Source organism: Pseudopipra pipra, chromosome 5 (genome assembly GCF_036250125.1).
Source record: "Pseudopipra pipra isolate bDixPip1 chromosome 5, bDixPip1.hap1, whole genome shotgun sequence".
In the NCBI taxonomy this organism is placed as follows: domain Eukaryota; kingdom Metazoa; phylum Chordata; class Aves; order Passeriformes; family Pipridae; genus Pseudopipra; species Pseudopipra pipra.
In genome coordinates, this window is record NC_087553.1 from 71617643 (window position 1) to 71642187 (window position 24545).

General features: G+C 44.1%; 1 protein-coding gene across 1 annotated transcript in view; it reads left to right on the plus strand.

Annotated features, from left to right (window-relative positions):
* ITIH5 (inter-alpha-trypsin inhibitor heavy chain 5) overlaps nt 1–24545 on the plus strand; it is a 45685-nt gene that overhangs the window by 8151 nt on the left and 12989 nt on the right. The window contains exons 4-7 of the mRNA XM_064656548.1: nt 896–1003; nt 2191–2441; nt 9799–9968; nt 10511–10627. Of these exons, the coding sequence (XP_064512618.1) occupies nt 896–1003; nt 2191–2441; nt 9799–9968; nt 10511–10627 (646 nt within the window). The remainder of the gene's footprint in view (nt 1–895; nt 1004–2190; nt 2442–9798; nt 9969–10510; nt 10628–24545) is intronic.

Here is a 24545-nt window from a genome sequence, read left to right on the forward strand (position 1 = left end):
CCAAGACCACAGAAACCTTTCAAGCTAAAGTTTCAGCAACACTGGCACATGATATTTGTCTTGCCTGACTGACTCTGATGCCTAAGAAACTTCTTGTTCCATTGTTCTTGTTGCTCTACAGTGTCAGTGGAGCAGGAATCAACCCCAACCATCAAACAGGTTCATCGGCTGCTGGAGGTGCCAGGAATTCTCTGTGGATAATAAGTCATGTAGAGGGCAACCAAGTTCATACTGAAATGACTTATTAAGGAATAAATTAAGCTCTTGTATCAAAAAATGTGTTTAGTTTGGTCATGCTCAGATCCTCTCTGTGGGTAGATATTGAAGCTACAGCTTCAGATCTGACCATAGCAGATAGGAGACTCATTCTTTTAGAGAGGCTTTTGGACTGAGTAGGAGGAATACCAGACTTTTGCTGTTGGCCACACAAAATATATGTTAAGGGTTGTTTCCTTGTGGACTGCATTGCTCTGTAACTCATTCCAAGGGAGAAACACTTTGTCAGAGAGGCAGCTTCTTGAGAGCAGCCATCCTGAATATCTCCATGTGCCTTCACACAGATGGTGGATCCCAGAACAGACATAAAAAGTTCTTGTTGGGATTCTTGGCAATTGTTTTGCTTTCTGCTGCATCCTTACACTTCAGAGATTACCTACCAGACTGGCATTTTAGAGAGGTAAACTCCTGGGCTAAAAATGTACTGTGCTGGTATTACCAGCCAGGGAACTCCTAAGTCAGCTTCTGACTCAGCGACTCGAGTGACTCCAGGAGAGTTACACCAGCAGCACACTTAGACTGTTCACTGTGCACAGTCTGTGAACTCATCTACAGCAATCTGTAGAGCTGTCACTGTACATGGGTGCAGTGATCATGCTGACACCTCTGGTCTCTCCAGGAGCATCGGCAACAAGACTTACTACGGAGAGGTCACAGGGAAAGAAAAGAAAAACAGCAGCGATGACAAAACAAGGGATAAGAAACCTTCTAGCCCCACAGATGGAAGGTAAGTGTTGTGCATTTGGCTGTGTTCTGGAAAGTTATATAGTCTCCTGCCATCTCTGTCTTGGCTGCTTTGGCATCCCCATGCATGGATTTATAGGGAGAGGCAGCTAAACAGAATGTTATCTGCACCGCCTGCTGTCATTCCCACACTCCAAGTCATGTAAAACTGCACGTGGCCTTTTCTCACCCTGTCACACAACATTTTCACCTCCAAGATGCTCCAGGATGTTCTACTGAGGGAAAGATTTCTTGTTACTTCCTGAATGGCAGGCAGGAAAATGAAGGTGCTGTCATGGATGGAGTCACCCGCTTTGCTTCAAGATAGAAGCAATAATACACTTTATTTATATAAAGCAGTAAGTTAACAAAGTTCAATGATAAATGTGACGGTGGTTCAACAAGATTCAGTGGCAAGGTACACTTGATTATTTACTGCATAGAGAGCAGGGTCAGACAGAACTGTCAGGGAGATCCTCCCATTGAACCATGAAGTTCAGAGAGAACTCCTTTTCTTTCTGAACTCCTTCTCAGAGAGGAGCCCAGGTGTGGCTGGATCCACTTCTAGTCCCAGACTTGGTCAGTGATTTATGTCTAAAGGATTATAAATGTGCAATCAATCCTTTACAACACTCAAGATTTCAAAGTTTGGGATGCAGTTACCAAGAATCTGTTGCAGCAAGGATACTCTCAGCCTTGACAAGCAACCTTAGGAGGTGTCTCCCGCCCAGGTGGGAGATCCTGGTGTTCAGGAGAGCTCAACAGGCCCTGGGCTGCCCACTAATTATAAAGTAAGTTAGTCATATTTGCATTCCAGCAAGATGTCTGAGTCACTGTTCCAGGCAGCCCTTGCCAACCTGTTGCCATCCATCCCCCAAAACCCAGAATAAGCTGGATGCAGCCATTGCAATCCCTACTGGTGGTTATGGCTTAAGCAGGAGGGAGCACATAGAAATTCCATGAGTTACAACTTCAATACCATGAAGTCAGTCAGACCTTTCCATCTGTGGAAGCCTCCTATGAGCCCAAATCTTTGTGAAGCATTACAATGTTTTCTTTCTTGGTGGTTTCACATGTTCACTGAGAGGAAATACTTTTATCGAACCAACAAAGTCCAGATTCGTCATTCACTGGAGGAGGTAATGTGTCACATGTATGGGCTGTGAAGGTGTCTTTGGATGTTCCTTCCAGGGAGAATGGCTACGAGACATTCAGAGCTTCTGTGTTCATTCCTCACAAGATGCAGGCCAGGTTTGTACTGCACTATGAAGAACTTTTGCAAAGAAGACTGGGAAAATACGAGTACACGGTGAGCATCCGGCCCCAGCAGCTGGTGGGGAGGTTGCGAGTGGAGGTGAACATCCTGGAGAACTCAGGAATAGTTTCACTGGAAGTGCCTCCCCTCCGAAACAGCAAGCAGAAAGGCAATGGGAAAGCTGAAGGTAAGGAGAGATTTTATAGCCCATAGTTTTGTTACTTGTGGGGCCCTAATCACTTCGCAAGGAGTGGCCTGGCAGAGCTGAATCTATTTTCTGTGGATGATTGTGTCTGTGTGGTATCTGTGCACAAGCATGTGAGAACTTTGAAGCTTAATGAATACAGGGCTGATCCCATTCATCTCAATAGGACTTTTTTTTTGCTATTGTCTTTTAAGAGCTTTGAACTGGGCCTTCAGGCCTTGTGCTCAGCATTGGGGCAGTCCCTTCTCTGGCTCCACATCTCCTGGGAACTGTTTATTTTAAGTGAATTGTTTTTTCCATCCATCCATGCCAAGGCAGATAGGAAATCCTGCACTTTAGAATATGGGAAGTTCCAAGAGGAAAATCCATGTTTTGCCAAAGCACTCAGGGTGATCTGAGTATCTCCTCTTACCCCCAACTGTCCTTGCTCACTGTTCAGACAGTGTAAAGGTAATTTTTCTGGTGTAAACCAACAGTGAGGGACACAGGATATTGTGATTGCTACATGTTGACAAAAAACACCAAAAAAAGAGAGTGAGTCTGGAAGCAGGATGTAGAGTGTTGTTGGCCTTGATCCTCAGTTACTCCAAGTGATGCAGCACCAGTAAAATCAGAGGAGCTGTTCATGTCTGCCAGGTGAGGATTCTAAAGCATATGAACTGGAGTTAAACTGGCTGCTCAGTGGGAACCTACTGATTTAATCCAAATCACATTGAAATCAAGGCTCTCAGTGACTTGGACTAACTTCAGGTCAAGCCTCAATTAACCTCTGTGTCGTACATCCACGTGCCGTGTGATGAATGTGCCCTGCTCCTCATCAGGAGGGGCAGGGAGCCTTTTTCACCTATCAGGGAATATCAGACTGCACTGTGGAATGTGGTTTCCTGCAAAACATCTGGTATTGATCAAGGTTAGAGACAGAACTAAACAGAGCAGACACGCTGTTGGTCCAGTGCTGTATGGAAATTCCTGTATGGAAATGACATACAGGGAAAACTCACGTAACCTGCTGTCCAAATGGCAATCTGGGAGCTGATCCTTCTTGGCACCGTGCTTCAGATTTCAAACAGCTCATACAAAAATGGGCCCAAGCTCTAGGATTCTCCCTAGCCAGTAAAATGTATGTAAAATAGATGTCCCATTGCAGGATGGGCACTGCAGCTGAAGCTGAGATTCCCTGTGCTTTATCCGTGCTCAGATTTCAATTACAGGTCCTTTCTGTCTGGAATCACCCTGAGCTGTTGGTGAAATCACTGCTATAGAAGCCATTGAAATGCTGAAAGCATTTTTTTGGGATCCACCATGGGTAGTCAGGAGTGGGTTGTATGTCTGCCAGCTCAAGCCTTCACCAGTGCTCAGGGAGTGCCACTCAGAGTGTACAGGGTTAATGGATTTAGTAGGTTGGCTGAGCTTCTTTATGATTTAAGAATACATGAGGAGGAGAAGAGGACATTACCAGCAGCCAGACCAAAAAAAGAATTGGCAGAGGATGTCAGAAGTGTCTCGTATAGGTCACAGAGAAGGATAGATTGTTTTGGATAGGAGGGATTTATTGCTTGTGATGTCTTCTGGCCAACAAGTTCAATCGCACTTGGAGCAGACAACAGGAACTTCCTTTCTTTCTGGACACAAATGGAAACCACAAGAACACACTCAGGGAGGGCAAGGCCAAGGCAAGGAGCATTTTACTTGGAAGTCCACTGTATTCCAGCCAGCTGTCATCTCTCAAGCTGGATCCAAAAAGCAAACCACCTGAGTCATTAGATCCTCCCTCCAAATACTTCTTGCTCCTGTGGCACCTAAAGACCCCAGAGTATAAGAACTGCTCGTCCAGTGAGACCTCAAGGGAAGGCTGTGGGTTCTGAAGTGAAAGACAAATTGCATAAAGGTGAACTGCAGGTCTTACATTTAAAGAGTGGCTGCTTGGCAGACAGGCTGCAAACTGCCAGTAAATGAGGAAAAAGACATCGTCTGGTCTCTTCTTGAATTCCTGTGGCTTAAAAAAATTCCGTGCCCCTTGATTGGAGAGCATGGAAGCAATCTAATAAGCAGGTGGCCAGCAAAAGATCTCACATCAAAAGCTTTTATGCTGTGTTACCTGTGGTACCCTAATTTAGAGGCTGTGACTTACAAAAAAAAAAGAGCAAATAAGGAATGGAGGTCTGAACATTGGAAAATGGTACTGCCTGACTGGTTTGAGTTTGAATATGTCATGAAAACTCTCTTCCCCAATTTCCTATGTCTACAAACATGTCTCTCTTATCTCACAGTTAACGATAAAATATGAGATTTTGATAAGTATTAATAAATTACCCTGAGAGTATCGGGTGAAAAATGTATTGAGCCATCAGCCATCAGTTAAATGACATTTTGAGTAATATGTTCAAACCAATGTGAAGCCACCATTCAGGATGGGATGTAGCTTCACAAGTCATTTAGGCACATTTGACTCTGACTGACCTGGGTAAGAAATGCTTTTTATAACACTGGTTCTGAGTACAAGTCCTGAGGATCCAGTGTAGGATAGGCAAATTAAGTTAAAAATCAAATAAGTTTGGCTTTGGACTTACCAAATGATGAGCACCAGCAGTGATGGATGTTCATAACTGAAATGACAACTTGTTGAGGCAATAAGTGTTGTTATAAAAACTAATGAAAAAGTAATAACGATTGTTTGGATGACCAAAAGTAGAGGAATGGCTGATCTGCCTTTATTTCATGGACCAATCTTCTTACATCTGTGGTGCTTTCCACAAGCTATCCATAGATCCAATGCACCATACAGGAAGCATAGTGGAAAAAAAATAGCCCAATTCTGCCTGGTTTTGGTTGTAGGGGCAAAAGATACAATGACTGGATGTGGCTCCACAGAATTCCAGGGATATATGAAAAGTAAAGCTGTGCTCTGCTCTTAACAGGGGTTCTTGGAAACTCCTGCATAAGTCCTCTCTGAATATGGAGAGAAAACAAAGTGATGACAGGTCTTTCTAGGATATTTCCTTTGACAGAAACTCATGCGCACGTGGCTCCATCTGGGATTAGTATTTTTCCCAAAGGAAGGTATTAGGCATGTGAGTTTTGGAAAAGAATCTTTTGGCATGTTGCAGGTGTCATCTTCCGTCACACACAAACCCCAAAACAGGAGACACTGAGGCCAATGATCCTGACCTTCTCTGGTGACCTCAGAACAGAGCCGTTTTCCGAGTGATGTCCTACTCAGCATTCTCAGGGATGCTGTCCTCATCCTTTTCCTCCCGTGTAGCAGTGGGAGAACTAGTCATGGACTTGGGCAGGAGACACTGGGCTGCTCGAGAATGACTGTTTCTTTCCGAAGTTAAAGGTCTCAGAAAAGTTTTTGTTTCCTATCACAGCTATCTGGAAATTTCCATGTGTTAGCAGAGAATGAACTTTGCATTTGAGTTCTAATCCTGATCCTGCCAGTCTCCAAAATAATTTAGGTTTAACTGTTCATCCTGTGATGATGAGAGTTTCCTATGAAAAATGTTTTTTCCTGCTCTGCTTACTTCTTTAGCTGAATTTGGTGGAAAGTTTGTCTGAAGGCCCTACTAACTACTTCAGTGTGAGCACAGATCAGCTCAAGTCTTTGGAGCTCATCCATGCTCTGGACTCTGAAATATCTCATAATTTTCCTCTCTCTGTCACTTGTTTAAGAAGAACAAGGCCAATAAACAGAAGAGAGTATTTGTGATCCAGCTATCAAGTGCTGCCTAAAAAAGAAACCTGGGGGAAGACATAAGAACTGTATTCAAATATATAAAAGGCTGCTGCAAGGAGGAAAAGGTTATTGTGCTTTTTATGTCAGTAAGAAGTCATGGGTTTATGATCCAGAAGGAAAAATGTAAGTTAGACATTGAAAATGTCTAACAGTGAACAAAGTGAAGCTCTGGAATGGACTGGCAAGGGCAGGCACTGAGTTTCCATTACTGGAGGTCTAGAGTGTTTCCTGACTGTGACATAAAACTAAGTAGGAAGGGATTCAGTCTGGGAACATGGGATGAATGAGATAACTTGCCTTCCAGACATGATTTCTGTTATTACACAGGAAAAAAAAATTAATTATATATATATGTGTGTGTGTACATATACATATACATATGTATGTATATATCTATGTATAAATATATTTTGGACTCTTTATATCATACCATTTTTTGGTTTTTGATCTCTCTCCTGGGGGTGGAGATGAGTGGATATGAAGAGAAGATGGGAGAGATTCCTCAGCAGGTCTTGTTACTCACAATGGCTAAATGAGGCAGCCTTGGAAAATTCCTCTCCAAAGATTCCTAAAGCACTGCCTGTATTACAAGGGATGGTATTTATCACCTCCAAGGAGTGTTTCAAGGAGTAATAGAAGGGTGCAATGTGATCCACATGATCCATCCAGATTCCACATTGCTTTACAAAACTGGATACATGTGATTATAATTGTGATCACTGGATAAATGTGATTATGCCCATTTAACAGAGGGGAAACTGAGCCATGGAGTTGCTACCAAACTCATCTAATTTCCGATGGTCCATAGAAATGGTAAGACTGGAACTCATGCTGTTGTGGCACAGCAAATTGTCCTCACCCATCATTGTACTTGTGGCAGAGAAACACAGAAGAGCTGTCCAAAGGCCACAGATGTGTATTTGCAGTAGGAATAAGAAGGGAGCTTCTGTTTCCAGCATGGGACTGACTCTCACTGACCCTGCCGTGATACAGCCAAGCAGCCTAACCCACAACAAAGTTTTCCTTTCAGCAGCTGAGGAGAAATAACGTGAAACCCTCAGATCAGAAAATATAGATGAACTGTTAAGCCATTTATATGAAGTCTGGGCATTTCTCACACACTGGCAGTTAAATGGGATTTTGGAAGTGATAGGAGACAGATGGAAAATCCAGGGAGGCCAATACAAGCAAATCTGATGCACTGTGTATTAGAAACATATTGGATCTCTTGATTTATGAGATCAAAGGGCAGCTATAAAAGTAAAATCAAATCAAGACAGAGGTAAAATCTTATAGAGATATTGATTTATGACTTTTCTGTGTCAGGAGAAATCTGAACTGGACACAGGTTTTAGAAAAAATGTCAAAGCTCTTCGTAATCATTTTATAAGCCCCCTTTAAAATCCAACACTAGTGTCCTTAAATGATTTCAATGTATTGGATGGGTATCTCTCTCTGTTTCCATCAGGATGGATGGATTGGAATTGGCACAGAAAGAGAAATGGTGCAGAGTCAATTCTTAACTTTACTGAAATTAAGTAATATCTGTCATTCAGTCTCCTTGGTCAATTCTTTTGTTGAGGAGTTTATTTCGTGTTCCAGGTGCTCCAACTACAATTTATTTGTGTAAAATTGGGTCTATGACAAAACCCTTCCCTATCTCACTGATACAGTCTTGTGCCTTGTCTATTCAAATGCACCCACAGGACAGCCATAAAGTAAAGCCAAGTCATAACTGAAGTAACATCCTAGAGTGCTATTGATTTATGAATCTTGCTTTCATTCCTTTGCCCAGAGGAACCTAGATTGTACATAGAACTTTAGAGTAAAAGTCACAGATTTGACTAATCATTTTGTAAACCCTCAAGAATTCTAGTCCTGGCATTTCCATGGCCTTTGACCTGTGGGAAGTCTAGTGAGTTAGGTAACCACTCCATGCCTCATTTTTCTGCTTGTTAAATGGTCATAATCACACATTTCTGATTTTGTAAATCACTGTGGGGATCTGGATGTGAGGTTGTGTTCACTGTTGCATACAGATGTCACATTGCCTTTCTCTAATGCTGCTCAAAGCCCTTTACAAAGGGCACTTCTCATTACATAAACAGAATTATAGAAACCCCTGGAGAGTAGCTGCCTGTACCTTGTCATTGGGATCACTATTGTTAATGAGCTATAGCACATAATTAAAATTATCCTAAAGCATACGTACGTGTCTGGCCAGATGTATCATACCCTAATCTCTGACACTCTTGACCTGATCTTTACTTGCATAGTGGGAGCCTAGAAAATAAGCTTAGATGTAGGTATTTGCATTGTGAACACCTAAACTGGAACTGAATCTCACCCATCCCCTATTTTCCCTGCCTTACTACAGACTTTTTGGGCCCCCTTTGGCAAAGATTTGAGACCTCCCCTCACAACTAAGCAGCTCATTCCCACCAATTCTAACCAGCACATGAGCAGATATAATAGAATTTCTGTGCCTCGGAGGAGTGTTGGAATAATCGCTGTGAGAGCTGAAGCACCCAAGAACAACATCAGCTGAGAATCTATTTTGGTGCTTTCAATTCCTAGTTGGGTTAAGGGGGAAAGAACTCAAAATCTGGGGAAGGTCAGGGCCAAATCTGACTTTTGGCCAGTGTCATATAAGGGTCACAATGGAGTTCAGAGGGAATGAACACCAAAAGAGAGTAAGGTGAGATTTTGCCTGCACAGAGACACAACAAGGAATCTCCACACCCCTCAGTTTTAGAAAATGAACACATCTAACAAGACAAGGAGAGGTTTCCTGCAGGGTGACTCAGACCTAAATTATTGTCTTTGTCTGAGATGTCCTCTGCCAGGCACATCCCTTTTCATTGGCTCAGGAAGGGTTTTTGGAGATTAGGGAGAGTTACATCTCAGGGATGCAGTTTGGGTGACTGCACTGGCATGTGCTGGATTTTATCTCAGTCTGAGAAATTGTAGCAACCATAATGATAACTTTTGTTGAACATAAAGGCCGCTAAGATGACTTGTTAAAATGTAGACATTACACATAAGGGATCAGTCGGATCAATCCCACCTCACATGCCCACAGTACATCTGAACATGCCACCTCAAGAACTCTTTATAATCAATAGGGAGAAATCTGCAGCGTGATTAATCTAATCCTGGGGGAAATGTTTAAGCAGGTCAGATGAATCATACTTGTGCTGACTGGCAGGATCTCAGGTGTAGGACCTGCATTCTGGATGTCTGGAGTTGGCTGGAATGAACAGCATGTACGTGTCTGAAGCTGTGTGTTCATTATTTACAGAAAGCCATGAACAGCCATACAGAAAATGTCTGGCCCTTGAGTTCAGTGACCAACAAACAGAACTGAGCACAGGAATTTTGCCTAAACATTTATACCCCTGATGGCACTACAATGCTGTTTTCAGTTTAGAATTAGAGAAGAGAGATTATTAAATTCTTATTTTAGCACTGGTGAGCTGAATCTTTAATCTCAGCATGTAACTGTCCTGGTTGACCTGACTCCATGGCAATACCACGTGTGCTGTGCTTTGGCATCTATGAGACAATGGGAAAACCTTTAATATTGTAATTTTATCTCAACAGGTGATGTGTCTCCTCCTCCTTCTACGGTAGTTGGACACACCAAAACTTTAGCTAAAGTTACTTTCAATCCCAGTGTTGTCGAGCAAACCAGGATAGCCCGAAACGGAATTTTGGGAGACTTCATAATTAGATATGATGTCAACAGGGAGCTGAGTGTCGGGGATGTTCAGGTACTGTATACAGGACTCATCTTTTCTGTTTTATTAACTATACCTGAGATAGTCCAATTGTCTTGCATGCTCCAAATTCCTAGAAAATGTTTTCTAAGTGAAAGGTACTTCTCCATCTTGTAAGAACCACTCAAAATAAAACCAGTCAATTGGCAGCTACAAGATGGATTTAAAAAATCACAGGTATCTATTTAATTGAGTGTCTTTTTTGTATCTGCTTCTCAGTTTCTCAGTAGAAATAGGCTGTACATATCTGGATACAAGGCCAGTTCCCCAAGTGCATATTGTGGTTCTGATCTCTGCCTACATATGTTATATCCTTATTGCATTTGGAAGGAAACCCCTACATCCACCATGGAAAGAAAAGTGAAGTGCTCCAGTAGGCTGGATAATCAGGGGACCAGAATTAAGAGGGATACCAAGGAGCACTCAGATCCTCCAAAGCAGGATCAGGTGTGCCCAGCCAAATATCCCATAATGATGTGTGTGGAACATTGCATCGTGATCTGCCTTTGATTCTCGACTTCCTTGCTCTTCCACAGATTCTTAATGGGTATTTCGTGCACTACTTCGCCCCCACAGATCTCCCTCCTCTGCCCAAGAACGTTGTGTTTGTGCTCGACAGCAGTGCTTCCATGGTGGGAACAAAGCTGAAACAGGTGAGGTCCTTGTGTTTGTTATGGACTGTTTGGCTGTGAGGTTGCAAAGGTTGGTTCAGACTTTGTCTCACTGTTTTCCTTCTGCAAAATGTTTGCTGTGTCTGAGGTGAGAGGTGGCTCTGAATGGACACCTCGAGGTGAGATGATTTGCCTGCAATGGGAAATGATCATGGTAGAGGGAATGGGATGGGAACAAGAAGTGCAGAAGATTTAATCACTCTTAAAGGTCAGTGCTGACAAAACTGAGCTAGGATGCTACAGATAAGTTTGTCCTGGGCAACCTTCTGTCCTGAGCAGATGGAGGAGATGCAGGTTAGTGAGAATTCCCAGCAAAGTGCATTTAGTAGACTATTTAGTATCCAATCTAACAGCAGAGAGTGGACATTGCTGTCTTCAAATCAGCTTGGCAAAACCCTTAGCAGTGTACAACTCAATGGGTTCTGCTGAAAGAAAAGTGAATTTGTCCTTTTTGAGAATTTGACTCTTCCAGCACAGATCTCAGATATTATTGCAGGGCACAGATCTGAACATGAGCCAACACACCAAGCTGAAGGGCTCATCACCAATGCTTAAAACTGACCTTTAACGTGGAGGGTTCAGGCTGGTGCCTCAATGTTTTTGTTTCTTCAGTTCTTTGAGTTGGACAGATGAAAAGAATCTCCAGTTTCAGGAGCCAGGTAGTTGGCTTGGAATGGCACCATGCCTGGGGGAATACACTATCTGTCTCTCAACACAGTATTATCAGTGTAAAACAGAAGCAGAGATGAATTAATTCTTCAATTCCATTCTGAATGGACAGATGTATCTCAGGGCTGCATTCACCTTCAGAGGTTACTCCAGTTTCCATCTTGAGTATCTGTGCAGAAAAGGAGAAGAGTCCTGGTTGGGTTAGTATTATTTCCTTCAATTTGAAGACCTGTCCCACAGGCATGAGATAAGGAGAAGTTAGTGGTCTTCTTTCTGGTTGATGGTCACATTTTTATCTTCTTCTTTCTTGTATCACCTAATTGATGACAGTGGAAAGTGACACTTTCCACACAGGCTGACTCCAGTATGGGGCAGTTTCACTTATTTGGACAGTATGATGTTGTAACTGTACAAATAGCTGAAGATCAAGAGCTTGTACTTGTATCTTGATCAGTTAAGGAGCTTTAATTGTTCATTAAGGTTCATAGAACCACAGAATCACAGAATGGTTTGGGTTGGAAGGGACCTTAAAGATCATCCAGTTCCAGCCCTCTGCCAGGGGCAGGGATACCTTCCACTAGACCAGGTTGCTCAGAGCCCCATCCAGACTGTCTTGAGCACCTCCTTGGTTGCCCCCCTGGAACATGGTGATATTTCTGGAAAGTGTGGTTATTTGTGAACTTTGTTTGTTGGGGTTTTTTTGGCCACTAACACTAGCACAAATGTCTTTGACAAACACAGACCATGGTCAATCTCTGACACTTCTCTGCCTTTGAACAGGACATGGGGGGTACATATGCCTTTCTGTCTCTGCTAAAAACTTTACTATCTGTTTTCACTGGTGATCACAAATCTTAATTTATAAAATGTGTCCCCTATTAAATCAAATTATCTCCACTGTGAGATAAAATGGAATATGGATTCTGTGGATCCTAATTATCTTCTGGAGTGACTGCAGTAGCAGAGAGTTGTTAAACATGTCTAGTCTTCTGCTGAGTGAGATCTTGAATCAAGATGCCTCTGAATCTGTACAAAGTCCCATGGACAGAGCCTGCCTCTTGGCTTTTTGTTATCCTTCTGCTGCAAAATGTCCACCTTGCCTCTCAGAATAGACAGACACTTGCACAAATGTACCCAGTCCTTCATGCTGAAAGCAGTCAGTGATCCAGAGCTGAACCAGGGAGATTAAGACTCCGAAGGGCTTTGGTGCTTTTGTGAGCAACACAAGTAGTGCCTTGGGTCAGCAGATTATCCTCACACTGTGAAAGCTTTTATTCTTCTCCTGAGCATATTAGTGTTTCTTTTCATTACACCTACTAGAAATAACGTGGCCATTAACCCTTGAAGGTCTACTTGGTAGCCTAGCCAGCTCCTAGTGCTAAACCTGCATGAATCTCAGGTGGGTTAGCTACAAAGAGGTTCCTCTTGAGCCAGAAGTGTCTATTCAGAACCTTTGATGAGGATGTATGCAACATCTTGCCTGTTATCTCAGTATACACTTTCTATGGAGAACCAGTAGTACATTATGGTGCAGGAAGCACTTACATTCCTCTGATTCCAACTGCTCCAAAAAATAGAACTCTATGGAGTTATGACCCAAATCATAAAAACCTCACAGATTAATCAAGAAAATACCAAAATGGAGGACTGGCTGAAAAATAAAGCTCTTTTGGTACTCTAGGAAAGCACAATTAGTTGCAGCCATGGTCTGTGTCTGCTCAGTGTTCTTTTTACCCTATTTTTGTTGTTATTAAGATGTTTATTAAATTACAGAAACATCCCCTGGTGGCAGGATACATCTGAGCAGAGGAAATGCCTCCTTTTTGTCTTTTCTCTTGGACTCTCACAGCTGTGGTGATCTATAGTGGTGTGTGGAGAGCTGGGAATTCCCATGGGACTGTCTTTCCTCATTTCTCTCCACTGAGTCACATGCAAGATCAGCTAAAAATACAGTCAGTAGTTGTAACAACTGCTCCTTCAGGTCAGCTGCAGTGACTATGGCAAAGGACAGTTTTTAGGGTTGTATAAGCAAGGATAAGAAACTTCTGCTTGGCACCCTGTTCTGTAGTAACTTGAGGAGATTTTGTACTCCTCTGTCACCTGCCTTCATGAAATAAATGGCAAAGAGACTCAAGTGTGGCCAGGATTTCAGGCATCCTGCAGTTCCCACAATCTAATTGTGAGTCATTTCTCATTTCCTCTCTCAAGATTTTTCCTTTTCCAACATGAATTTTTGCCTGTTTGTGCCGTCCCTTTCTCCCTAAGATATCTCAGTGTTTGAAGCATCAGATGTCCAAACCCAGCTGCAAACACATACAGTGAGACTGGTTGATCAACTTGAATCAAATCATTGGAAGTGTTCAAAAAGCACGTGGATGTGGCACTTGGGGACATGGTTTAGTGGTGAACTTGGCAGTGGTGGATTAATGTTTGTACCTGATGATCTTAGAGGTTGTTTCTAACTTTAAGGATTCTATGGATGTCATGGTTTGAGAGCCCCAAAAATCCAATTTCCTAGTCCTAGCCCCCTCCCACATCTCAACCCAGTGTGAGATTGGTTTCCATGATTAAGACCCTTGAGGCATCCCACTCACATCCCTGATATATCAGCTTTTAAGGGAAGATTTTTCTCCTCAGTTTCACAGCCTCTGAACTCTGGTGATGTCCAGCAGACTCAGAGGTGTTGCAGCAGTCAAAGCCCACTGAGAATCTGGGCCCTTGTGACAGTCACCTTCTAGCACTGGCAGGGAATAAAGTTCAGGAAGAGAAAACTCCCGAGCAGGATGATAAAAACATTCTTCACGTGTTCAAGGCTTTGTACATCATAACAGCTGTCCCACTGTCAAGGAAAATACTGGTTTTATCCCCGTGAGCTTTGTTCCTTCATTTGCAAGGAGACAACAAGCTCTGTATGGAATAGTTGCTTTCAACAGCCAAGGGAGCCTGGGGAACAGGTTATATCTGCAGGGTTTACTGAGAAGCAAAATGATTTGCCCTTTGAACAAATGATTTGCCTGCTGATTTTATGGTACATTTGGCCAGGTAGAAGAGGACATAGCATTTTTACATTGGTATAACCAGGAGAAAGAGGGGCCAGTTATAGGTTCACCACCTTGTGATTACCATGACTATACCCAGCTTTACTAAACATGGTGAAAAAGGACCTTTTTCACCTGCAATGCAGTATTGTAAAACTAGCATGTTCCAAGCTATGAATGTGTCCACAAGAGGATGGATTTGCAGGTACTTTGCAGGCATATAGTAACACACAGTGGTTTCAACCACAGATTCATTTCACTTCACCTTTCCCACAGGCAATAAATGCCACACACTCAATTGAGCAGTTGGCTACACCTCAAGCCTGGCAACTTGTCAATGGTGCCTTGCCAGACTGTAATTTTCTCTGAGGTTAATTGCTCGGGGAGGAACTCAGCTGAAACTGGGACCTGCAGGGGATTTGCAAGTGCTTCACTTTATTCGCCTGTGTCCATCCAAGGGACACTGTACTTTGAATCACCCACAGTGAGCTGTTCTGAATGCCCAGGTGTCTTATAAACACATATCCCCAGACCTCTGTGTCTCAGCACACTGACACCTCCCCCCCCAGTACTCTCAGGGTGGTGAGGGAGCAGACAAGCACATGAACACTCGATATTTTCCTTCCAAACTCACTCCACTGACTTGTGCTGGTTGTTGCAAAGCTGGCTGTTGACTATTAGCCCAAATAATGACTGCTGCCCAGGAGAACTACCTTAAATCACCAGAGACCTTCGGAAAAAATGCTAATTCTAATTACAGCCTTTAGAGAGTTTAAAGCTACTGTGAAGAGGAAAGTTTTGTCAGCTTTTCCACTTCTGTTGGAGAGCAACAACCTGAGAGAATGCAAAGTGTTTCCAGCACCAACTCCATGCAGCTGCTTCCTACTTAGGAACACACAACAGCAGCATTATATCAGTCCTCTCTGGAGATGTGAATATGGAATATAAGAACTACTACAGTAAATAAGATGTCAGATCCATATAGACTTTAATTACTCAAAATCCCAGAGAAGAGTAAGTACTTGTCATGCAGCAAAATAATCTGTCTGATGCTAAAACTATTAAATAATGACAGAGTCATACAGAGAAACCAGTAACCTTCAAAGCAAGATGCCCTTGGGTATTCAGGACAAGGAGCACCTGGTTCTGGTCTCAGGACTAACAGCCAGCACACCCCAGCTGATCTGCTCCAGGCTGAGGCAGTAAAAGCAGAGACAGAATTTCCCAGAAAGACCCCAGCCCACCTATAAATAGCAAATCCTTTAATTGGGTTCAGAGTAAATAAGCTGCAAAAGGCAAGTGAAGAAGTTGGAGTGAAAATTCTGCTGAGGCTTGAACTGGAAACCCATGAAGCCACTGAGAGCTCTCCCAAAGATTTCAATTGGACCTTTGCTGAGTTCATCAAAGGGTGAACTGAAAACAGATGCTACAGAAGCGTCACACACAGCCAAGTGACAATCAGACAGGTAAGGGGCTAAATCAAGCTGGGAAGTCAGTCCATGGGTCAGGATCATTGAGGTCTATGGCCAGGTAGAGCTGTAACAGGTAGAGCTGTAACAGCTAGAGACAGCTACAGCACAGCTCCTGGTCTCAGACTCAGAGAGACTGAGGGCTCAGGCTGGAGCTTAAATGGGCAGGAGTGTGAGTGGAGGCCTCAGGTGGGGCTGGGCAGAGCCATTAAAGCCTGTTGGTATCCTCAAGGCTCTGGCAAATGCATAAAAGTCTGTGAAGTGAAAGATCTTTCTTTAGTAGTCCTCTCCAAGCTGGAATTAGTTTTTTTTTCCCAGTTGCTGGTGCAACACCTGGAAGCCAGACCTGCCTGATATTTGTGTTTTCATCATGGATCTCTTATTTGAATTTAGGTAGGTTATTTTCTTTGCCTGTGCTTGTCTCTTTGCAGAGTCTTGTCTCCTTAGCTGGCAAGCTCATGTCTGGACTTACAGCTGTACAAAGATCCCCCAAGTCTAAAAGACAGCAGATCTTTGCCAAGACTTAAGCTATTAGATTAGCACTGCTTGCAGCAACACTGCTATTTCCAAGCAAATACCCCTTCACCCCAAAGCAGGGTGTGTCCTACACATTACTCAACTGGGACAGTCTGTTTCTGACTGTGGAGAGCAGCTGAAGCTCAGAAGAGCTTGTGGGACCTTGCGTAGAAGCCTGCTGGAGTGAGGTCTTCCATGATATATTGCTGTATGAAGCCATCAAACAGTGTTCACAGGCACTTCTGACTCTGAGGTCCACATGATGTAATTCGAGGTCCCTTAGGAATGAGGGATACGATATTGTGTCATGAGGAGAGAGCTTTTGCTTGGATAGTTACCCCTGATGTAGTGACGTCATCTCCAAAACATCTGCTCTCTTCTCTGCAGGGTTTTGGACAAAGAATTGGATTCTTCTCATGTCTGAGGCAGTGGCTTAGGACAGAAGTGGGCAGGGGAAGTGTTGGAGGCAGAGATGTGCAGAAGGGAGTGGAGATGCTCAGGGGGGTTGGAAATAGGGAAAATTCAAAGGGGAGCAGGTGTTGGAGGACTGTGAGAGTCCTGTTGCAGACTACTGGTAAATTTGTTTTTTAAAGGAACAACTTAGTGCTCTTGCATTGCTTAATGTTAAACCTGAGCAAAAATGCTGGGTCTTTGCTCCAAGCAACAAACCATCATCACCATCCCCCATTCACCAGAGGTCTTAGAATCCTAGAATGGTTTGATCGGAAGGGACCTTAAAGACCATTTAATTTCAAACTCCCTGAACCCCCTGCCATGGGCAGGGACACCTTCCACTAGACAAGGTTGCTCCAAGCCCCATCCACCTGGTCTTGAACACTTCCAGGGATGGGGCAGCCACAGCTTCTCTAGGCAACCTCACCACCCTCACAGGGAAGAATTTATTCCTTATGTCCAATCTAACCCTGCGCTCTTTCAGTTTAAAGTCATTCTCCTTTGTCCCATTACCAGGATGCTCTTGTAAAAGTAGGGGCTAGAAAGCTTCCAACCTGGCAGGCTTTTGGCTTATTGAGACACCCACTCTGTGAGAGTGGGTATGTGATGAGGAATGGAGGATAATCAATGTAAAGGGCACAGTGACCTGTGTCTCAGCTTATTTCCTGCTGTGTAACACAGCAGCCAGTGATTGCTGAAACTGAGGGGATGTGCTGTGGGCAGCTTTTGGGCATGTCAGCTCTTCCCAGTACTGTGTTGGGGCTGATTTGTGTGACAGAGAATGAAACTGCCCAGTTGCTGGAACAGTTTCTGTGCCCTGGGACTAACTCCATCTTCTGAGGATGGGCAGAGGGAGAGATGTCAAGCTCTGCATTGAGGGCATGGGGCACTTTTCCCTTGGTGCCGACCTTCTTGCTGCCAGCTCCATGGAAATTTTTTGTCATGCTGATGGGGTGGGGGTTTGAGTGTCCGACTGGCATAATATGGGATCTGATTCCACTTAAAAGCACAGCACAAGACAAGAATGTGGCCTTCAGACACTGCTGTGTCAGGTTGGCTGTCTGCCTGGGCAGCCCCATTGTTTCCAGTGGGGTTATTTCAGTATAGCACTCTGGGACAGCCCTTAGGCTTTTCCCTTTGACTTATTTAGTGTACAGCAATGTTCACTGCTCCAACTGTAATCCATACTGCACTGCTGATAGGGATTTGAAGTAATGATGTTTTTTGCTCATTAAATCTTTGTGTAGGCATTTATTTTATATAACACTCAGTGCTGCAGTGAGATTGCAAAGACTGAGCATCTACTCTGCCCTCCAGGCTCATGGAACTCCAGTTTCTGAGAAATCAGATCAACTTTTGATCATCAGATCAGTTTTTCATGTATTATCCTCACCCTGCTGTTAGGTGCTAGAGAAGTGAGTTACCCCAGCTGATCACACCCTTAAAGACACTTCTATGTTCCACTGAGCAGAAATTCAGTGCTTAAGTGTTCTGGACAAATGTGGAGCTGTTTTACTCAATGTTAAGTAGAAAATCTCTTTCAGAAAAGGCAATAGAAACATTCTTCTAAGTGATGGAGTATTTCTTTTGCAGACTGAGAAACTACAAAGCAACTTTTCCTAAGGTCATATAGGGAATCAGCAATGTTCAGGTTATTAGCAAGGGATCTGTGATATTCAGGCATGAGAGACTGGGCCATGGACTGGAGACAGATCTTTATTGTCCAGAGCTCTACATTCAAGCTCTCTCCCATCACAGGCCAGTTTCAGTGTAAAACAAAATGCTTGTTGTCCAGAATTGCGAAGGAGTTTTCCTTGGTTACGCTATTTGTGTCTTCCAGGGAGAAAGCACAAAGATACATTGACAGGGAGAGGGGTAGTTGCAGTTCCCTGAACTGCTCAACCTTCCCTGTAGAGGAAGAAAGGGCAAACTGTCCTCTCTGAGAGGGGGATGAGGGAAGGTAAAACAATCCAAGGACACACTTCTGCATTACACCCTCTTTTGGGTACAAAAGTCCCTGTTGCTGGCAACTGACATGTGACCTGCATCGTGTGGGCAGAGAGGAAAGTGGGACATAGAGGAAAGCAAAACTCACACAATGTGGCTTCAAACCTCAGCAGGAATGACACTGCTCAAACCTTTGCTCTCTCTGTACCTTGGCTGCTCCCTGTAACATGGCACTGGTGCTCCCACTGCCTTCCCCTCGGCTCTGGACCCAAACCAAATCTACAGCAGTACCTAGTCTGACCATGGCAGCACCATTTCAGGTGTGACTGTGATGCCTGCCTTTCCTTAAGCCACAATACTACTCCCTCTGACATACCAGTGGAAGATTTGATGAAATATGACTGTTGTAGCTTAGATAAAAACAGCTCTGGACCTCTATCAGATGCCTGTGCATGTTCGGAAAGGGAAAGATATGAACCAAAACACAAATGATCTTGAAGGGGAGGAAGGAGCTCTTTTATTTTTTTTCTCCCTGTGCTTCCTTGCAGTGTTTTGCCAAGCAATATAATCACTTGTACTCTTCTCCTTCTTTCTGTAGGAGATCCTGTTTCTGAGCCCTTCCCTGCACTGTTGCACTCTCAGACAAGTAACTGGTCAGATCCACGAATTCCTAATTCCCTTTGAGCTTACATCTTGTGCCTTAGCTCCTTACTTGTCAAATATGGTCTCCCACAGGGGATCTGGAAGCACAAAGAAAAGGCTGCTGAAATTTGTCCTCTAGTTGTGGGATCATTTGGCATACAGATGCAGGAGGTCCCAGGTCTGCTACTTGCAGGCTGTGCTCAAGCATCTCTTTGAGTCGATGGGTACTGTTTTCCAAAGGCTATGGCTGGGAATGCTTTCCTCTCTGCTGGCCATGCTCTTTAGGCTGGCTGATCTCAAGCCCTCGTGGCTCCCTGGTGCTGGCTGAAGCTGGAAAGGGCTGTGCCACTGGTGCTGATGTCTCGCTGCCCAGCTGTTGCGAGGGCGGATGGATGAAGCACTCACAAGTGCTCCCAGGCAATGGAAAGTGTGAATATGTGGGCCTGGGATATGCATTTTAATGAGGTGTTTGAATCCTCCCCTTGCTTCTTAGCAGGGCCAATATCTGGCAGTGCCACAGCCTCTAACAACCACGTATTGTCTCCCTTTGAGCTGCACAGCTTTCAGGGTATCCAGGCTTCACCCTCACCCTGCTCCCCAAACAAACAAGAGACTGTGAGAGAAATGTCACCAGGACTCAGATTCCTCCTAAAAGGTGCCCAGATGGTCTGACATCATCCCAGATGTCTCTGAGGCAGATCTTTGACTCAAAAAAGGGCTGAAGGCTCTCAGCTCTCCCATGGTAGTGTGTAACTTCTCATGCTTTCTGTTCAAGCAAAGTGAGGTCTGCCAGAGCTAACTCCAAGGGCCAGGTACAAATGCGACAAATCACAGACAAACCAGAGTGTAGCTGAGGGAGTTTTGCTCTTCCTGCTCTTGATGGGGGTTGTACAATCCCAAATCTTCTTGGCTGTGATGCAGGCCTCTTAGCAAGCCTGAACCAGAAAAGCAGCAGTTGTGTTCCATGTCCAGGTGTTGGTGTGGAGGTGACAGCAAAGCCCAGCATGGTGACTGGGAGCTGGCTTGTCTCTGACCTTGTAGGCTTGAGTAAACACTGTTTGCACATCAGTTGTTTAGGTAGTGTGAGCTCATCTTCAGCTTCTCTTCATCCATGAAGCACAGACATGAACTGTGATCATCACCTGTCCCCAGGGGCAGATTGTTCTGCTCCAGGTTTTGGGATGATATTTTGTAGCCCTGGAGGTGGTTGTTTCTCTCCCTAGATCCCAGCCGAGCTGACAGCTCATTCACCAGCCTGGTTTCTCAGCTCAAATGCAGCGGCAACTCAGTCTCCACCTCTTAACTCAATTTCATCCGTGCTAATTTGAGGGAAACACAGGAATCTTGCCCCATCAAGTCATCCTCTTTTAAATCCTCATTTAAAACTTGACTCTGACTGCTACAAACCATCCCCAACTGGCAAAAATGGATTTTTATTCAGCAGTTCTGTATTGTTACTTCTTACCATCTTCTTTTTTAATCCTTGCTCCACCCTGCAGGCAAACACGTTTGGAGAAGTATTTCCCCTTGCAGCACCTGGCACAAGGGCACTAGACCCCTAAACTTGTTTTCCTCAGCGTACTTGGGTTAGATCTGTGCCCAGCTTATTTCCAAAATGAACCAGTGTCATATGCACAGCCGTGGAGGAACAACCTGGCCCACAGCAGGGAAGAAATGGTTAATTTTCTGCCTCTTTGGCAGGAGTTTCAGTGGGATGACTCACTGGGGCCAGGGGGGAGTGGAAGTGCAAGGACCCCATCGGCAGCCGAGCAGCTTGGGAATCCCACGGCAGCCTCAGCCCTTGTCTCCTCGGAGCCAGGAGAAATTCCAGCTGTGGCCTTACAAGGCCAGAACGAGAAACCTGCTGCCGTGTCCTGACTGGAGCTGCTGCCAGGCACACTCTGCACGAAGAGCTTTGCAAATCCTAGTCTGGGGTCTGGTGGAGGCAGGAGGAGAGGGCTGGACACTGCAATCAGTCATGGCTGCAAACTTAAGGATTTCAAGCAGTGCACTTTTACCAAGATATTCTCCTTATTAAAAGTCAATTTTGCCTGCCAGCTCCTGAATCATATCCAGCACTCCCGAGGGAAGTCACGTCTCTCTCATAAACCATCTGTGGGTGAGCAATATTGGTAGCAAAGTGTGATGTTACCACCCTGTGAGGACTGCAGTCTTTAGGATATACCTGGGAGTCCTTATGGGCTGGGAGGAGAGATGGAAACAGGAGGAGCCAGGGAATTCAAAGCACTCTGAGACAGCTGGAGAGCCAGTTCAGCTTCTTTTGGGTCCAGTGAGCTCAGGAGTGGGCAGGATTAGGTCTTGAGGCAAGTCCCACCTTCTCTGTGTTGAGCCACTCAGGCTCTTGGAGGCAATGCTGCGAGACCGACACTTCCAGACAGTGACTCAGCCCATCCTAAAACCTGTCCAAAACAGATGGGAGGGATTATTCTCTGGAGGTGAATTCCCCTGCCTACAGCAGGATTAGATGTGATGCCCAGCTTTCTGATGGCTGAGTTGGGAAAGCTGAATCCCACCCTTTATTTTTACTGGGGATGAAGTAAAAACTACAGAAGAATGAACCATATGGCCTCCCTCACTCTGTTTGCTTTGGAGCAAAACCATGTGTGCACACACATACTTGTACATATGTTTGTGTGCATATTACATAAATTTAAAGATTTTTTTATTGAAGTTGCTGAGGCAAGCAGAGGATAGAGATGCCAGAATCCAGGCTGTCAGTGCATGTCCATTGAAATATGACAGAAGTTTTTTCCAGGGAAAAACTGACACAAACTCTATGGAGATGACTTAACTGTGACAAAAATGAGACAAAAAGGAAAGAGAGAATGAAAGAAGGGGAGAGAGAGGTGGTCCCAGCCCCACATTTGGCCCCTGTATGAGGGTATGTGGAAGTGCTGGGGTTTCTAGGAATGTCTGCTACAGTTCCCTCCTGATCCTGTTTGCAATTCTAGCTTGGATGCTGTGTACATCAAACTACGCTGCTGCTCTGTGTTGTTTCACCATTTCTTTTCATTTTCTTTTGGCTGAACACAGGCAAGCATGTCAAAAGGAATTTGTGAGTACCAGGGAAGTGAGATGCAGCCTCTCTGCAAGTAGGCCAAAGCAAGATTATTTTTCTTCTTGCCTTGTTCTCATAAACAGCAGAGCTTTTTGGGCTCCATAAATCCCTTTGAGAAAAGTGCAATTTGACAGAATTGCAAAAAAAAAGCAGAAAAGAGGGTTTTTGTAATGGGAAAGGTCAAGCAGTGTTAATTAGAATCAGAGCTGTAATATAGATAATGAGATTTGGGGGGTTTTCCTCTAAATCATTGCTTCCAAGCACCTCTGTTTCTCTCCTTTGCCTCCCTTGGTGGGAGGAGAGGGGTGTGTTGTACATAGGGAGCTGTTGTGGTCTCATTGTTCCTTGCTTTAACGCCCTGCCCAAATTTCCTTCAGCAGAAGTTGGCATGGAGGCCTGATCACACTCACACAGGATAGAAGGTTCTCCATTTTCACCTTCTGCTTTAATCCATTTTTTGAGGGACAAATGCATGGCCTAAACTTGTTATCATGGAATAAATCCAAGAGTCCTTTCCTCCACTGTGTGATTGCTGTTTTGCCTTTCTACGCATGTATGAGGTGGTTTGGCTGACTGCACTGAGAGCTGGAAACCCCAAGTTTTGGAAAGCCCTCAATTTTTGACCTTGACACAATTACTAAAGTAATATGTGCCTTGCTTTTTCTCTTTGTAAAATGGGACTGAGAGTGTTTGGAGGTCCCTCTGAAAGGTGATGTTTGTGTATTATCCGATGCATTTTTACAACACAAAGGCTGTTTTAAGAGAGGAGGTGAGAGGGCATAAAACTTTCCCTTCTATTTCAAATAACTGCTATTTAGCCCATCTTAGCCAGCTCTCTCTGGACTGTTAGACTGGAGACAGCACCCATTTTTGGGGCAGGTATTCATCTTTGTGAAGATTTGTTTGGTGCACCTCATGATGTGAATCTAGTGGGCTTTTCTCCTTCTTTTTGAAGGAGCCACTTCCACCAGCATTTGCTTCAGTATCCTGATCTGTGAAAGGGCAGTGGGACGTGGAGGGATGTTCCAGCTAAGCAAATGGAGGGATGAATCCTTAGATCCCTATGGAGGAAAATGGTTTGTATGGAGGACAGAAACAGGCAGGGAGGGACTCCAGACCTGGTTCCAGAGTGTTTGAAGCTATGGGAAATATTCCCCTTAACTTCAGAGGGACTGGAAGCCAAGTCACCAGCTGTGAGGATTAGGTTTGTTTGCAGTTGCATCATTGCATCATCATCTTCCATGCAGAATCCAGAGGGATGCTGATGACACAGCCTGATCGGGCCTTTGAGTTCCTTTCCAAACTGTCTTTACATAGAAACATCAGGCCTAGAAATATCTAATTTCCAGCACTGCTGATTAGTTTTCTATTTTTTCTGGACAAGCCCTTCACATATTTTCCTGACAGGCATGAGAGAAAACTTTAAATGCTGGTGAGCCCACCATATTATTTCCTGCAGAGCTTTCCTTGGAATTCAAAAGGCTTAATGGTGGCCAAGAAGGGGCTGAGCCGAGAATCTGCTGATCCCTCTACTTACAGATATTGCCTCATATTCCTCCCATGTGTTTTGCATCCAAATATAGGGTATGTTTGCATGGACAGAGGCTGCTTTTGGGTATCTTCTCTCAGTCTTACTAAGCTGAGGTCTGTCTCCATGTGAACACAGCTGCATGGCTGCTGAATCAAAGCTGGTTACACTGGGGACACTGGACAACTCTGCATTTTTCCTCTTGGCTTAGGTAGAATCTGCAATGCCTAGTCAGGGCTTCTTTTTCTATCTAATTCATCTGAATATATTACCTTAAGCATTTATTACTTGCTGAAACTATTCATTAGAGTACATATATAGCAATCAGTACCCTAATTATGAACAGAGCATGTGCATCCTTGACATATTTAGAGATATTTCAACTTATAAGCAACCTGTTTTAACTATATGCCACTTGCAGCTTACTGCAAGTCTAGAGGGCTTTAGACAAGCTCTAAGGAGTTTTTGTTATTAGACATTATTAGTCACTATCCCTTAATACAGAATGTGGTTCTCCCAGTCTCTGGGAGCTTTTATCCTAATTGTTGTGCGTGATTTT